Source organism: Xiphophorus couchianus, chromosome 3 (assembly GCF_001444195.1).
Source record: "Xiphophorus couchianus chromosome 3, X_couchianus-1.0, whole genome shotgun sequence".
NCBI classification, from domain to species: Eukaryota; Metazoa; Chordata; class Actinopteri; order Cyprinodontiformes; family Poeciliidae; genus Xiphophorus; species Xiphophorus couchianus.
In genome coordinates, this window is record NC_040230.1 from 5,118,637 (window position 1) to 5,134,442 (window position 15,806).

General features: G+C 37.4%; 1 protein-coding gene across 8 annotated transcripts in view; it reads right to left on the bottom strand.

Moving 5' to 3' along the window:
- cspg5a (chondroitin sulfate proteoglycan 5a) overlaps positions 1-15,806 on the bottom strand; it is a 54,161-nt gene that overhangs the window by 12,393 nt on the left and 25,962 nt on the right. For all 8 annotated transcript variants that reach the window (XM_028011697.1, XM_028011666.1, XM_028011653.1 and 5 more), the window contains exon 3: positions 4,276-4,464. In XM_028011697.1, coding sequence (XP_027867498.1) covers positions 4,276-4,464 — 189 coding nt within the window. The remainder of the gene's footprint in view (positions 1-4,275; positions 4,465-15,806) is intronic.

The window sequence follows — 15,806 nt, forward strand, 5'->3', positions numbered from 1 at the left end:
AGAGCAGGTGTTTAATCGTCATTTAGCTGCTTTTAATTCAGCATTACCAAATCTACATTTCAGTTGAGTGGCCTGGTAGATTCAGATAAACTCTCTACAAGCACTGCATATTAGATGAATAGCTCACCAGGTTATCATTAACTACTGGACTATTGGATTATCTTTGTGTCTGTTGCATTTCTGGTCGATAAGCATTTGACCAGAAAATAATGATGTGTGTCAAAGCAGAGAACTCACAGCTAAATATGCTCATTAAATCAGGGATAACAGATAGTGAGTTCAGTTTCAGGATTCAATTTGATGTGAGTATAAAAAAACTTTTTAATTAGTTACTTTTACTTGTGATTAAAGGAAGCAGCATTTTAAAATCCTCCATCGGTCTTTGTCTCCTTTGTCTCTCTCCGTTCTTGACCAGGATGTCGTCTGATCTCAAGACACTCCGCAGAAACTCACAGCAGATGGAGAGTGTGGGAGTTTCAAGTATTCATGAGCCTTTTCAGCACCAAACACGCTCCTCTGAGTGTGTCATGCTGAGTTTTTCTCCCCAAAACTGCCCTCTCCTCTTCGACTTTCACTCTCTGTTTCCTTCCTTCATGCAACACTTTTGCCGTCACTCCCCCATCCTCATCTTTTCCTCCATTCTCCTCTCCTAATCTGCCATCCTCCATCTCCTCTGCCTACTTCTGATCGATTTCTTAAAACCCAACACTTGATGAGGCAGTGCTTTTTCTTTCATGCAGCACCCCATAGCTCACACCCTTAAGGTTGCACAGCTGTATGTAGGTCAACCCCACCTCCTCCATCTGTTTCCCGCTCCCCTCCCCTCCTCCTCTTCAGACTGCCCTACTTTCAGCTGGATCCACAATCCCAATGACATCACCCTCTCTTTACATTTTTTTATTTCTGCAAGCTAGCAATATGGATGCTAGTCACTGCACCACTTTCCCACCTTACTACTGACTTTAATCTCCTCCACAGCTAGCATGATACCCCCGCCTGCAGTCCTAAAAATAAACCCTGCAGCGTGGGAGATTGTGATGAGGTCTCGGTCCTTTGGTTCCCATTTGCATCCACGGTGCTCAGTCGCTGGGCTGTTGCTCATCCACAGCAACTGCTTTGTTGCCACGGAGATCAGCATCAAAACACGGGCAAAAAACCCCAACCTACTCCTACTCCTTTTCACATTCAGTCCAACTCTTCGCTCTGTCTGTTGCTCTCTTTTTTTGCTGCTGCTGCCTTCCGACAGTATTTTCTTTAGGATACAGTGCACCAAATAAATTGCAGGATTTTTAGCTTAATGCAGAGGTTTTGAGGTTGCAACACAGCAAGTCCCTCTTTTGAATTAGCATTGCATCATAAATGTACAGTTTTTTGCAAAAGTATTCATACTTTTTAAACTTTTTCTCACTTTGTCAAGTTATAATCAGAAACTTTCATGAGATAATTATGCAGTAGACTGACTAATTTCATAACTGTGAAATGGAAAAGATTATTCATGGTTTTCTAAATTTTTTACAACCAAAATCCTGAACAGTATCATAGCAAATAAAATAAAATCACTGCAATAACATGACAACTAGTAAATCCTAATTATATACGCCAGACAGGTCAGGGTTAAAGTGGTGGAGAAGTTTCAAGCAGGATAAGGTTGTGAAAACCGTTCAAAGCTTTGAATATTTAATGGAGCAGTGTTCAATCCATCATCCAAAACTGAAATGAGTCACTCCAAAGCAAGACATGGCCGTCTACCAAAAGTGTCGGACCGCTCAAGGAGTGCATAAATCAGAGAAGCAGCAAAGAGGGTATTAATAATTAGGTGGAAATTGGTGTATAAATCAGTTACTTTAACAGCCATGCAGTACTTTGTAAAATTCAAAGAAAATAAAAAGAAGCTTGTGGTTGAAAGGTATACTGAAAGGTCCTAAAAAGCTCTCATACTATTTTATCTGTTTAACCTCTCCCTGTGTACATTTATTTACATTCATATATAAATAAATGAATTAGAGTACAGAAAGATAGGTATATAGGAATACATGTAGGTTGTTAGCATACAAATATGCAAAATTTGGGCATAACAACCACTAGGTGGGAGAAAATAATGTGGTAGGCGAATCAGCAGGGATTGGTGAGATACATAAGCCTCCTTGGCTGAACTTAAACTGGACGTTGTTTCAAGGCATCTGACACCAATGTACAAGAGGTTAAAATTATTTTAAAGAGGGAGCAGAGAAAGTACTGGAGTGACTGGAGTTTTCCAGTGTAGTCCCTCCCCCACTGGTTGCTGCCCACTGCTAGTCAGCTGGCTGAACAAAGGCCTCTACACTTTACTCTGTAAAACTGCAGACTAAAATTTCCCCAATCTGCTAGATTGATGTTCCCTGTCATTAAAAAGCCAAAGAGAAGCAAAAGCAGCACCAAGTCATCATTTGTATTAATATAACACAATCTTCAAGAATAGAGTTGGTAAGATAGGACCTGCTAGAAGTTATTGTAATCATTGTTTATTTTAAAGTATTGTGTAAATGCTGCAAGACTGTGGTACTTTTACTTCAGGGAATAATAAATTAAGGAAAGGAAAATAGATTATATGGAAATAAATAGCATGAAAGAATGATTTATTTGTATGGTTGGGTCTCAATATTCACTGAAATAATTTCTAAACAGCATTTGCTTGGTTATTTACTGTATCTATATTTCTAGTAAGATTCACACCAGTTGTATCGCCTCACCTGCCTTTTTCTCAGGCTGATTCTTGCTCTCAGGTGCCTATACTGCCTTTCTCACCTCCTCCCTCTTTATTTTCTTCGATCTACCATCCCTTCAACTTCCCACCACACTCCTGACTGTCCTTGTCAGTGTCTTTTTAAGCTCGCTCATCCCCCTACTCAGCAATCTCAAACGCATCTATCCTCTTTGTTGTTCTTGTCTTGATCCTTTTCTTGTTAAACTTATAATAGATATATTAATATAAGTATATATCTGGATTTTCTGTCCTCACTCGCAACTTTTGCTCATTACCAATTAAAGATATTCAACATTCAAAATATTACAACAATGAGTATTCTAGGGAGATTAGGGGCCACCATATGCTACAAGATACATTTTAATTCATACTGGGATACATACAGTCCTGAAAAACTATTGTTCCTTTTATTCATTTCTATAAATTATCAAACAAATACTCTAGTAATCTTGAAATAAAGTAAGAACATGGTAATTTTTTGCTATCCTGTAGGATGGTAGCGCTATTTTAGACAGCTGATGGACTGAATACTGAAGCAAACCAACTTTTTGTCACCTGCTGATCAGCTAGAAATCCATAATTGAATTTCTAAACAACATTTAGTGCTTGTGTGATAAACTGTCACCAGATTCTAGCTGCTGTATCTGTTATATACAGTAGGTACATCAGAACCTGTGTTTCTATTACAAATATGCCCAAATCTTTGTCGATATATCTTTGCTAATATAAAAAAAACACAATTTCACAATTGCAATCTTTCCATTAAATACAAAATTAAATTAAAATCATGTGAATAAGCTTGTTCACATGTTAAGTCATTAAAAATCATGGCAGCGATGGATGTTAAATGAAATACATTCATATTTCAGCAATAGTGCTCTGTTATTATCTATCAGCCATCAGAGGAGACGTTGGTGTCTTATTCAGGCATTGGAGCAGCGAGCCTCTTATATCTGGGAGAGGTTACCTTTGCAGCAACATCCAGCTGTGTTGGTCACGTGACTCGTGTAATGTGAAAACAGAGTTTCTTATGCAGTTTTTGTGAAATACATCCATTTTGATAAGGCCAAAAAAAAAAAAACCCACCATATACTACTGGAAAAGCTTTCTTTGAAGAACACATGCATTTGGTTACATTCATTTATTGCCTTTTTTTTATTTTACATCCCAATCTCAGAATTTTGTTTTGTTGTCCTCAGTGAATGTCTAATATTTTAAAAAAGCCCTGATCTGTCTGATTTCTTCTGCAATTATTTAATCTTTCCCTAATTATAATTACAAATGCAATGCAACAAACATTGCAAATTTCAAATGTTGAAGCTTGCAGCAGCTGCAGTCTCCTTCTGCATAGTAGAAAAGTTGTTTTCAACTTGTGGTTGCCAATTCCTCGGTCATCTGAAGATAATTTCTGCCAATGGTCTAAAGGTCTTAGTGAGATGCTTTAGCCAAAAAATATTTAGGGAAGAAAAAAGAATCTAAAACTTCACATCTTCTACTTTTCCTTAATTAGAAACCTTATGGTCTTGTCTCACCTGCGCTTGCGCAACTTCTTGTTCTCCGTCTTGAGCACGTGGAGTTTTTTGGCGAAGCAGACGATGATCATGAAGAGCAGCAAGACCACCAGGGCCAAGGCGCCCACGGCGAGGCACATCACCTGGAACTCGGTCACCACCGACTCGCAACGCGCACCTTTGTGCCAAATGTAGTCCTGGACATTGCATCTGAAACAAAGACAGACAAGGGGGACCATGGTGAAAAAGTCAGGTGAAAGAAAAAGGTGAGCAAAACACAACAAGAAATATAAAACGTGTCAAATGGATTTAAACTTGCCATTTGCACCTTTTTGAGTATTATGGGTATGATTATTCAAGTATTTTGATATTAGTAATTACATATATTAAGCTATTAGGAAAATTGTATTGCTACTAATATACACTCATGGGATTAGTATGAACAACATCAACAAGGGACAAATTAGCAGCCAAGTGCTGGAGCTCAAATAAGTATTATTAATTGACTGTTATCATTGTTACCACCTCTGTAAAAGCTGGAGTTTTGGTCTGGAGCATACATATATACAGAATACCAAGACAGAACAACATCAGCAATAACCACAGAGAAACAGTCAATTTGGGATGTACAAAAAAATCAAGGAGCTCCTTTTAGACTCTACAGGCATCATTTAGCACATTAAAAGATAAAATGACAGAAACAGACCAAACAGGTAGCCATGTTTATAAGAGTTAACAGAAGAAAACTCTTCTGTATTGCAGCATGACCTAAGCTAACAAATTCCTTCTTTCTATGAACCACAATATATCTGTAAAAGAGTCCACTGGACAAATGAGACCAAAGTAAAGATGTTTAATCATAATGTCCAGCTCATGTTTAGTAAAAACTGAACATACAAAACATGAAACTGTCAAGCATGGAGATGGAAGGATGATGATTAGGGCTTATTCTGCAACCACTGGACCATACAGGCTTTACTTCTACATGTACCTCCTTACAAACTAATGCATTTGTAGAGTCAAATGTGAGGGAATCTGTTGGAAAGGCTGTTGCTTGAAGTAAAAACAGATGATGAAGAGAACAATGTCTCAAACACAGCAGGACATCTACAACAGACTGATGGAAAAAGTAAAGAATCAACATGTCACAATGACCCAGTCATCGTGAAGAACTCAACATGAAATGCTGTAGAAAGAGCTGTGTGGAAACCCAACTCTGCAAAATTAACTGAAACAGTTTAAAAAAGAAGTTGAAATTCCTACGTGAGTAATAGAATAATAGAATAGAATAGAATAGAATAGAATAGAATTACTTTATTCATCCCAGCAGGGAAATTATTTCGCAGTTACAGCAGCATAGAGACAAGACACACAACCACCACCACTGAGTAGCAATTGTAGACAAGATAAAATAAAAATAAAATATAACATGCTGTCAATATAAAAAGTAGCTTAGAGCAGTCCTTGCAAGGATTCAAAAATGCAGAAACAGTATGTATATGTAAATATATGTACAGCAAGTGTAAGAGAGATTAAAAGAATATTACATAATCCTGGCTATAAAGTTATTTACTGCTGAAGCTTTTTTCCACAGAGTTTGATTAATGCCTGATTCAGAAAGCATAAAGACTGTACTTAGCCTCACTGATAATGGAACGTGAACAAGGAAAAAACACCTGAGGTGATTTTCCATACAGATGGCGGCTTTAGCTCATAAATGCGCACCCAGCAGCTGTCAAAAATACTAAGTCAGAAAAGACATTTATAAGATTTAACAAACCACACATGTGGACTCACACACAAGACACACACAGATACCATCTGAGTCCCTTGCTCCTTTTATAAGTGTCTGGTAAAGTGCAGAGTTCGCCTGGGGAGGGGACCAGAACCACAGAGGCAGATGACTTTGTCTGCCCAAAGTTTATCATGAAACTAGCAAACATATCTCAATACCTCATGAAACTACTGACCCTTTACACATGGCGTTCAGAAAGTGGCCCATTCGTCATTAGGGACGTCAAAACAAACTATGTGTTCCTGTAAAGCTTGCAAAAAATCAGAAAGATGATCGCTTTTATTTAGTTGATTTCACTATAAAAATGACCATAGGGTGCTGCACAAACAGATCAAAATGCATTTTATCATTAATCTTTTGATTGGCACAGACAATGGCAAAAGATAGCAGTCATGAAAATGGAATATTTTACAAGATGGTATTTTTTCTAACAAAACAAGCACGAACAAAAATGTTTGTGAAATTTGAAAATACATTATGGGGAAAAACCTATTTTTAAAACCTAACAAAGCTTTCAAAGTACTTTTAAAACTTCTATCCTAGATTTATGTTATACATTTTTATTGCGTGGAGATGTTGGAGACATAAACAAGAAAAAAGTTGTAATCAAAAAGGTGATTGGTTATGTTTCAAGTTTTAGAAATTTGTTGAAGAAACTTATCCAAAAACAAAGATTTTAAAGAAAAAAAATAATAATAATAACAAAAAAAAAAAAACAAACAAAAAAAAAAAAAAAAATATATATATATATATATATATATATATATATAGAACACCTGTTCCACTCTCTTCAAGCTACATTTTAAAAATATAACGTTATATCACACTCTTTATTCACCTTTATCATTTAGGAGAGCAGTACTATGTTCATTGTTACAGGATTTCACAATCTTGGCTATGATAGCTGCTTAAAATATATTTTTATAAAGATTTTTATGGCTTTCACAGCAAACTGGGGTGAAAAAGGGTAGCTTCAAGTGAAAACTGAGCAAGACATGTACTGCTGTCTTTTCACCCTCTCTGTAACATGTCTCTATAGAGGAACTGAGATGAAGACATTGTAAAGAGAATGAAGAGTTTGAAGTTTGCTGATCCTATACGCTTTTCCACATGTAGGTGCGTTCCCTTCACGGCTCGTTTTCCTGAATCCTTCCTGAATATCTTTCTTTCATTTGCCAGCTGAGAGGAAGAGCTGCCAAAGAGCCAGGAGACATTTTGAGTGTGTGGGCATGTGTGCGAGGAGGAGAGAGGGGAGCGATGGAGACTGATATCACATTTTCAAGGAGACTTCAGTGCACTCAACCTCTGAGTGTTTCTGTGTTTGTACAAAAGAAGAGGTTTATGTAAGTCGGCGCAAGAAGAAGAGTGGGGGTAGAGAGGAAAATAAAATGAGGATAGAGGGATGCAGAAAGGATGAGGAGGGAAAATTATGTGCTGGTCTCTATGGCAACCCAGCTGAGCAGCAAACGGAGCAGACATGGAGCTGACATGTCATGCCTTCACAGGCGAGCCGAAAAAGGGAGGGAAAAATCCTCTTTAGCATCCAGCTCAACATTCCTCTTCTGTATTCCTGGCCACGTTTCTGTAATCCCTCTCCTGCTATTTGTCTTTTTGAAAATTTATTTTCATACTCACTGCCGCTCTTTCGCTGTCCTACTTCCCTCCAAAGAGCTCCAGCTGATGCACATCTCCTGCTTTTAGGTTGTGCAGCCAAATTGTTTTCACCTTGGCTTATTATTAAAATGAGGAAGGTGAAGTCATAAGTGAACTTAATTTTCTCTGACAAGGTATTAGCACCGCAGAACTGTGACATTAGAAACTACACACAGAGTTTGGTGAATGGCACACTGTGCTTCTGTTGAAAAAGAGCTGCTAATAAACATTGTTTAGTTGTCAAAATGAAAGTTTCTTTAAGCTAAAAAGAATTTTCTCTCTCACTGTAGTGTAGTAACATGTGGTCTGCTGATGGAGTAGTGATGCCGACAGGATCAATGAACGTATTCACTAAATCAAAGTAAATCAATAGTTACAACCTGCAGACATTTGAGTCAGTGAGGAAAAGTAGAATGTCAATAAACAAGTTTCTGATCGTCATAAACATAGAAAGTAAGGTTTCCTGCAGACTCAGGCAACTCCTTTGTTTTTGCCCACAGAAAATCTGTCTTGCTTTTACCAATGCTTTAGAAAAATTCATAAGTTGGTTTTATTGCTAGTAGTTCTTTTTTCATTTTACTCTAAATTAGTTCATTTGAAAGTGTGATAGGCTATGTGTAAAAAGTGGATTTGCAAAGAAATGCTGAAAGTTAAAGTGTTAATATTGGCCAGTTCTGTTTTTCTTTTAAGACATATAATTTGAAACAATATATGAACAGCATTCAAAACACAATTGTCCAGCCTTCCTCTGGTCATTAAATATTGATATTAGAACCAGAGGGAAATTCAATCATCACATTTTTTATTTGCACAGTATTGCAGTAGCAAAAGAAGTAGTAGGAGGCAATATAGGTCTTTCAGGTTCCTTTCAATCTGCTTGTAAATAATATCTTTGGCCAGTTAGATAAACTTCCAATGACTTTATGGACATACTTGGTAAGGAATTCAGTCATAGCATATTTTAATAACTACAGCTTTCTTTTAAATAGCTTCTTTTAACTTTGCGCTTCCTTTGATCTCAATTTTAAACCCCTCAGTTATATAGACAATTACTAACTTTTAGATTTGTTCACATTTTAACCACTTTCACACAGAAAAGCATTGTAGAAACCACAGTTTGTAAGTGTGATATGATGGATTACATATGATGGATTAGGTGACCAAAAAAAAAATATTTTTTTGAGTTTCGAACCAGCAAGACGCAGCTTAGACTCCATAAAGTTTGAAAATTATCCAAATCTGGTTAATAGACAACCAGACTGCAAAGCTCTCTTGCTATAGTAATATACAGTATATCAATTATATTAAGTTATCTTTGCTAAAAGCTTATAAACATGCATTTATCATGAATATTTGAATGCAGTCAACAATATCTGTCATTGTTAGGAAAACAAAAAGAAGAGTTTAAGAGACACAGAAACAGTAAATAAAGTACAAAGAGATGAAGCCATATTGTGTTTTCATGGATGTCTATGGGATTAAGATAAAACAAACAGATGATTTCTGATCTAATTAATAAGACTGTTGGGGCACTATAAGACTAGCTGACAACATCTTTTATTTTCAAATAAATTTGGCTCAGGTCAATCTTTGTGAATGTCTTAATCCCTGAAAAACTTTAAAGCCTAAAGCAGCTACAAAGAGAAACCAAAGGAGCCAAATTTTTCAACAGGCATGAAAGAGCTTCTACAATCAGGCTTGTTCAAAAACTCCCAACACTTCTGTGGTTTACATGAGACGCCAACAACAGTTATTCCCACTATGAAGTCACCACACATCCCATTACAGTTTTATTCACTTTCCAACCCATCATTATCTATGTTGCCACGGCTCTCCACAGCCATATGAGAAGTAATGTCAAAATCTAAAAGAACCACAGAAGAACTGGCACTGGGACAGAAAAAAAAGAATACAAGATAGTAAATCCTCTGACTGTTTAGCTAATTAAGTTAGAAGATGGGCGTGTTTCATTCTAGAGGAGTATAGGGTACAAATAGTGCTGCAGCACAATAAGATCTATGCTGGGTTGATTTTCTCAGGAAGAATGGAACGTGACAAACAGGAATAAGCAGAGAGTAAAAAAATCGAGCTCCTCCTACTGCTGCCTCCCTGTGGTTCTACTGGCATCTGGAGAAACACACGGCTCCAGGTCAGAAACAATCAATCACAGCCAGGAGGAATGTCTTACTGCTGTCAATTACGCTTATGTACGCGCTACTCCCAAGACACACTGCTTGTGTTGCTGCTGTTAAATTATTGAAACTGCTGAGGGTACTGTCTTATTCGTCATTATATAAACAAATATAATTGACTATATAATTATTTTTTAGATCTCAAATAATTGCATAATTGACTCATTATTATTAGTTGAAGTTTGAATAAAGACTTGAAAAATATTTTCTATCTTATAAAAAATAAAACAAAGTAAACACTGTTTTCCGGAACCTGATTTAAAAAGTCAAGAAATTAGCTAATATCTAATAGCTAATAGCTAATATAAAATATCTTAAATTAGGTCTTTGTTGATTTTGTTGGACAGAGTTATTCTGGGAACATTTCCCTCTCTGTCATGTTCTTCTTTTTAGATGTAACACATTGCACAGATCTGCCTCTTCGTATGCTTAGGGCCTGTACCTTCTGGCAGTTTTACACAGGAATAGAAATTCAAATATTTGTTTTAATATAGATTGACGTCTCATAAAGTTCTGGACTCAAAATGGTTTCCTAAAACTTTTGACCTATGACTCAACGTTGCCTCTATGGCTGTGGAGAAAGAAAATGGTTATTTAAATATCCCATTATAGCAACAACCCAGATCCAGCATAGGAACTGGTCCAGTGGGAAAACACTGCTGTTTTACCCGTAGGAGAGATGAATGGTTGTTGCTTAGCTGTAGGAAACATGAAGTAAGAACATAAGACGAGACAGAATGCATTTTGACAAGGTCATAGGAAGGTTAAAGGGGAACAACCTAACAGAAGGTAAGACCTAAACAAGCTGCATCTGAACTGACAGGAGAGGGTATGCAACAGTGTTGAATATATTAGCATTAAGTCCAGATTTGCATGAAAAATAGTACTATTTTTAAACATGTCCTGCCTAAGGCTGATATTTTTTTATGCCAGGATTGCAGAGGAGGAAGAAAAAAACTGAGTCGAGTATCCAGAAGCGGCTGGATGTGTGGCTAAAAGGCCAGCAGAGGACAGGAGAGACTCGGGATCTCCTTAAGAAAAAAAAATCAATAACTTGAACTGCGATTCTGGCACTGAGATCCACATTTGACATTCTGTTTCCAAATAATTGGGAACTTTCTCATTCGCTAGGGGCGTTGGGAGGGAAAGGGAAACTAAGGGTCAAGCTGAGGTAAAGATTAAAACACTGGAAAAGATTTTACAAGGTTGACAGAGAGAAGGAGGAAAGACTGGAGTTTCATCTCACCCGATTACACATTTAAACAAGACAGATGGACCTTTTTTAGATTTATTTATATGGGAAAAGATGTGCCCACCACTGAGTCAGAATAAGGTAAAACTCATGGAAAATAGCTACATGACTTCATTGGTTGCCATTGCAGAATTTCATTGTTTTAGTCTTTACATCACTGGGTGGAGAACACTCATAAGGGGCAATGCATCAGGGTTGGGGAGGACAAGGGAAAAAATATCCTGTAAACATTAGTTAAATGATACAATTTTACTGGAATTCATAAAAAAAACCTTGGCAGATTAAGCTGAGCTGTTCTTCACAGGGCTGGAGAAGTCTGGATAAGGTTTGAAAGACATAAAATGAAAACCAAGATCAATATCTTGAAACTCTTTTGGCTTTGCACCAATTTTCTCTCACAGTTAAAGCTTGGTGTGTGTTCAAAACACCTTAGGGAAAATTTACATATTCACTGTCAACTGTGGTTGCACTTTGAAGGACACTGGCTTAAGCTTGTAGCTCCTACTTTGCATAAAGCTGAAGTCAACTCAGACGTCTCAGGGGAGTCAAACAAAGACCTGTCAGTTCAGGAAAGTCCAAACAAAACGTTTAAACTCAAAGTTATTGATCTTAAATTAAGATAAATTAGCAACAACATGGAAGCAAAAACAAGCCAGCTTAAATATTTCTAATAAATCCGTTTTCACTATGCTGATATCTTTCTTTTTCAAGGTCTAAGCAAAGCATCACAAAATCTACAAACAAATTATATTTGCCTGCTTTACAAGCTTATCAACAGTGTCCTCTAAATGAACATTTAGAGTATTTCCAGCAAAGAGCATTTCTGAGCAGGAAAGTGAACTTGGTACGTTCTTGCATGCAGCTTGTGACATCTGGTTAGCAAAACATAAACACCTAATTTGGCTTATTTCTGTTTGCTTGTCACATTTACATATTGTTTCCCGCCGAGCTGTCGGCGCGACTCGGCTACATCCCATCATTCCTGCTGTTTTATACACACCGAGGCTGCTAACGACGCAAACGACTCATTCAGAGGAGATCTACAGATCCAACTGTACCCAAAACCTATTTGCATAAACCTCTGGATCCCTGGAGAGCAGTCACGACACCATAAACTGCAAACTAATTACTGATTCACAGATGGGTCCCTTGTCACATTTAACTGCAACCACTCGCTGAAGCTGAAAGGGATGTTTTCAACAAAACTGCTCCGCTCATGACCCTGACAAGAAGGCAGTAAATCAGCGCTGCAGAAACTCAGTTTGCTCTTAGGAGGTTAAATATGGACATAAACAACCTCTTGCTGCACCAGACAATAAAAAATAAGGTGATTGCAGGGGGTTTGTCAATCAGGAGATGATTTATTTTGCAATTACTGGGAAAAAATATACAATATTTGGGAACCATATCAGCTGGAGAGATAGATTTTCACCAGGATTTACAACGTTCAATGGAGAGAGAATACATCCAACAGGCTGAATATCTGGTAGGCATGCAAAGTGTGAAGTCAGGATACTTGGAATGACTTAACAAACAATTATCATGCAAACATTTCATTACAATATTATTATTGTAGCCACTGATACTGTGATAATGAGGATATGGTTATCAGGATTATTGCACTTTAAAAGACTCAAATTAGCTTTAGTTTGAACCATAAATAAATATGTTGATAAATTAAAAAGCCTTCTAAAAGTGTACACACCTTTGTTGAAATGCCAGGTTTTTGTGATGCTAAAAAAATTACATATAGCATGACTTTTATCCCTTATTCTAAGGGAAAAACAAGAAATGTAACAGAGGAAAATATATATTATAAAAAGGCTATAAAAATGCTCTACCTGCATAACTATGCACAGAGTTAAACTGATTATTTGTTTAATCACATTTGGATTCAGTTTAAGCATTCATGCCTTTTCACATCTACAATAAGTTCTAGTGAATCTGATTACAGTAAAATGAAGTTCAGCCATGATAGGATTCTCCTGAGATTTGCAAAAATAATTTTCAGAGAGGTTGCAAAGAATCAAAAGGATCTAATTGAATAAAAGTTTCAATTAGATCCTAGTCAGGAGAAGGGTTTAAAAGTGAGCATCATTACACATAGTCTATGTCACAGTGAAGGGAGTGACAGATAACTGAAGAAAATATAGGACAACATGTTCTTACGTTATTGTCTTCACAATAATAAAGGACAGTTCTCCCGAACTGGTTAAAGAGGCAGCCAAAAGACCAAACGTAATTGTGAAGAACAACAGCAATTTATGAAGAGCGCTGGCTGTGTCCTAGCTCTCAAAATATGTTGGACAATGAGTTATGGTCTAATGACATCAAACTTTGGGGTTCAATCATTGGAATCTCAGTATTCACTGTAGTTACAGATCACAGTAACCAGAAAAATGACTAAAATCCGTGAATACTTCAATCTTCCCCCTAAAAAAAGTTTATAACTGCCTGCTTTAGCAATGTAAACAAAACAGACTTGGTAAATGTTGTCAATTCAAGAAACAATATGCTGATAAACTCCAACTAAAGAAGACTAAATCCTGAGGTCAAAAGTGTTAATTTTGTATTTATTTATCTTATCTGTAAACAGATTTCTTTGCTACTATATGTAGAAAAGGTTTTAAAATAATTCACCATGATCTGACTTGACATTTTAACAGGGGTGTGTAAACATGTGAGAGCCACTGGAAGGAGTTTTGGTCCCACGTTGTGAACTTTGCATTTGTCATGTTGCCTTTATCTGCTGACATCTTGCCTCAAAAACAAATGGCCTCTGGAGATACTGAGAGTTGAGTGAAATCATAATAAAGCATATATCTATGTTAAGCTTTACAAAACATTTCTTGGCCTATTAGCCTCAGTAACATAACATTTTAAAACTTTAAAGAATGACATGGCTCTATAACAGAACAAACCCAAGACCTAATAAATTCCTTCAGCATCTGGTTTGTTCTGCAGGAAAAAAAATTAACACTCAAATAAATTTGATATAAGTATATTAAAAGTAGATTAAGTCCATATTGGTTTTTCTTCTAAAATAAGAGCATAAAGCAGTCAGAGGTATCTAAAGTTGGCAAAAAGCAGAAACGGAGACCTGAACTCATTAGAGCATATTGATGTAAAACCATTTGAAAAGCTGTGAAAATCTGTTTTCACATGCAAACAGGTTTACAGTCTCAGCTGTGAAGTTCAGAGTCGAAGCTTAGATATCCTGCAGAGAGGCACACACCCAAAAGTTAATTTCAGCAAATGTTTTTGTGCGTTGTTAGGGATGAAGTAAGTTCACAAGATTCAGCTTGGCAAAAACAGTCGCTTTGCATGTGGGGGTGTGTGTCGGGGTGTGTGAGTCTGTGTGTGTCAGCCCCAGCCTCCTCAGCAGCCGTAAATCTTCCCCGTGTTAGACCTCTGACCTGACTCCACCTCTCGATGCTCTTTCACCTAAAATTGATCTCTGATACGCTCATAATCTTGCATGTGTTTTCATGACGCAAGCATGAAATCCCCCCAGAAAATGGACACAAACGGCTGTTGCTGCTCAAAGCTTCTCTTAATTACATCAAGCTGCAACACACACACACGCACGCCAGTAAATTTGACCTGGCTCGCCTGAGTCGTTTCCATGCTGGCAAGCATTATAAGGTTCTGACTCATTCTCTCACTCAGTTTCTCCTCTACCTCCTCTGTTTCTCTCCACTTCTCACTCTGTTTCAATACATCTCTCCACTTCTTGTTGACAATTTGTTGTTCTCATTACAAATGTTTGATCCCTCAAGCTCTTTTGCCCTGCCTTGGTTTCTTTATCTTGCTACATCTGTCTTTCTGACATATTATGGAGTCAAAAATGACCCGACTGCATTCAGAAAAAGGCACTTATGATGCAAAAAACTTTAAAATAACTACCCAAACTGACTGCAGACAGTTGTACAGATGGACAGCAGGTGTGGGACGCTGGAAACTAAGAGGGACACTGCAGGGAAATGCAAGACAGATTACAAAGCCGCTCAATACACAAATCTCCCTGCTTCTTTCCATGCCACACACCCTCAGTCACCCGCTCCCTCTGCTTTCTCATCTCTTTCTCCGAATATGGTTCTGATTCTGCAGCGCCTGAGGTGGAAGTGGTTTATGACACTGTCAGATCACATCTGTGAGAGGGACAGAGGAGCCAGCGCCGGGGATGCCACAAATAGTTTAAAGAAGAAGGTCTAGCTGGAGAAACTGACCGAGGTTTAGAGCTAAACTGCTCCAAGATGAAGAATGTGAAAATAAGCTCTTAAAACTGATCCAAAATGTAAATATTTTTCTTTCACTGAGTGAAGCTTACCATGTCTGCATATGATCTGTAAAAGAAAAGTACATCTTTGTTGACATACAGAGGTGGCAACTTGTAACTCTAAATAATCCCCATTGACAGGCTGATAATTTTCTCTTAAAAAGGTTATGAATTGTTTCTTTCATGTTCAAAGCAGCTTTCTGGCTTTAGAAAAAACTATGTTTACGTTTAGCTCCATGCGCTCGGTCCAATAGAGATGAAGATGACAGATGGCTTTCTTATGGAAGAGAAGCTTCATGACAAACTGCTCAAAAGGTTGACAGAATAAACTGAGTGAAGATGCACAGCGGTGGGCTTGGAAATGGACAATATGGAGCAAAT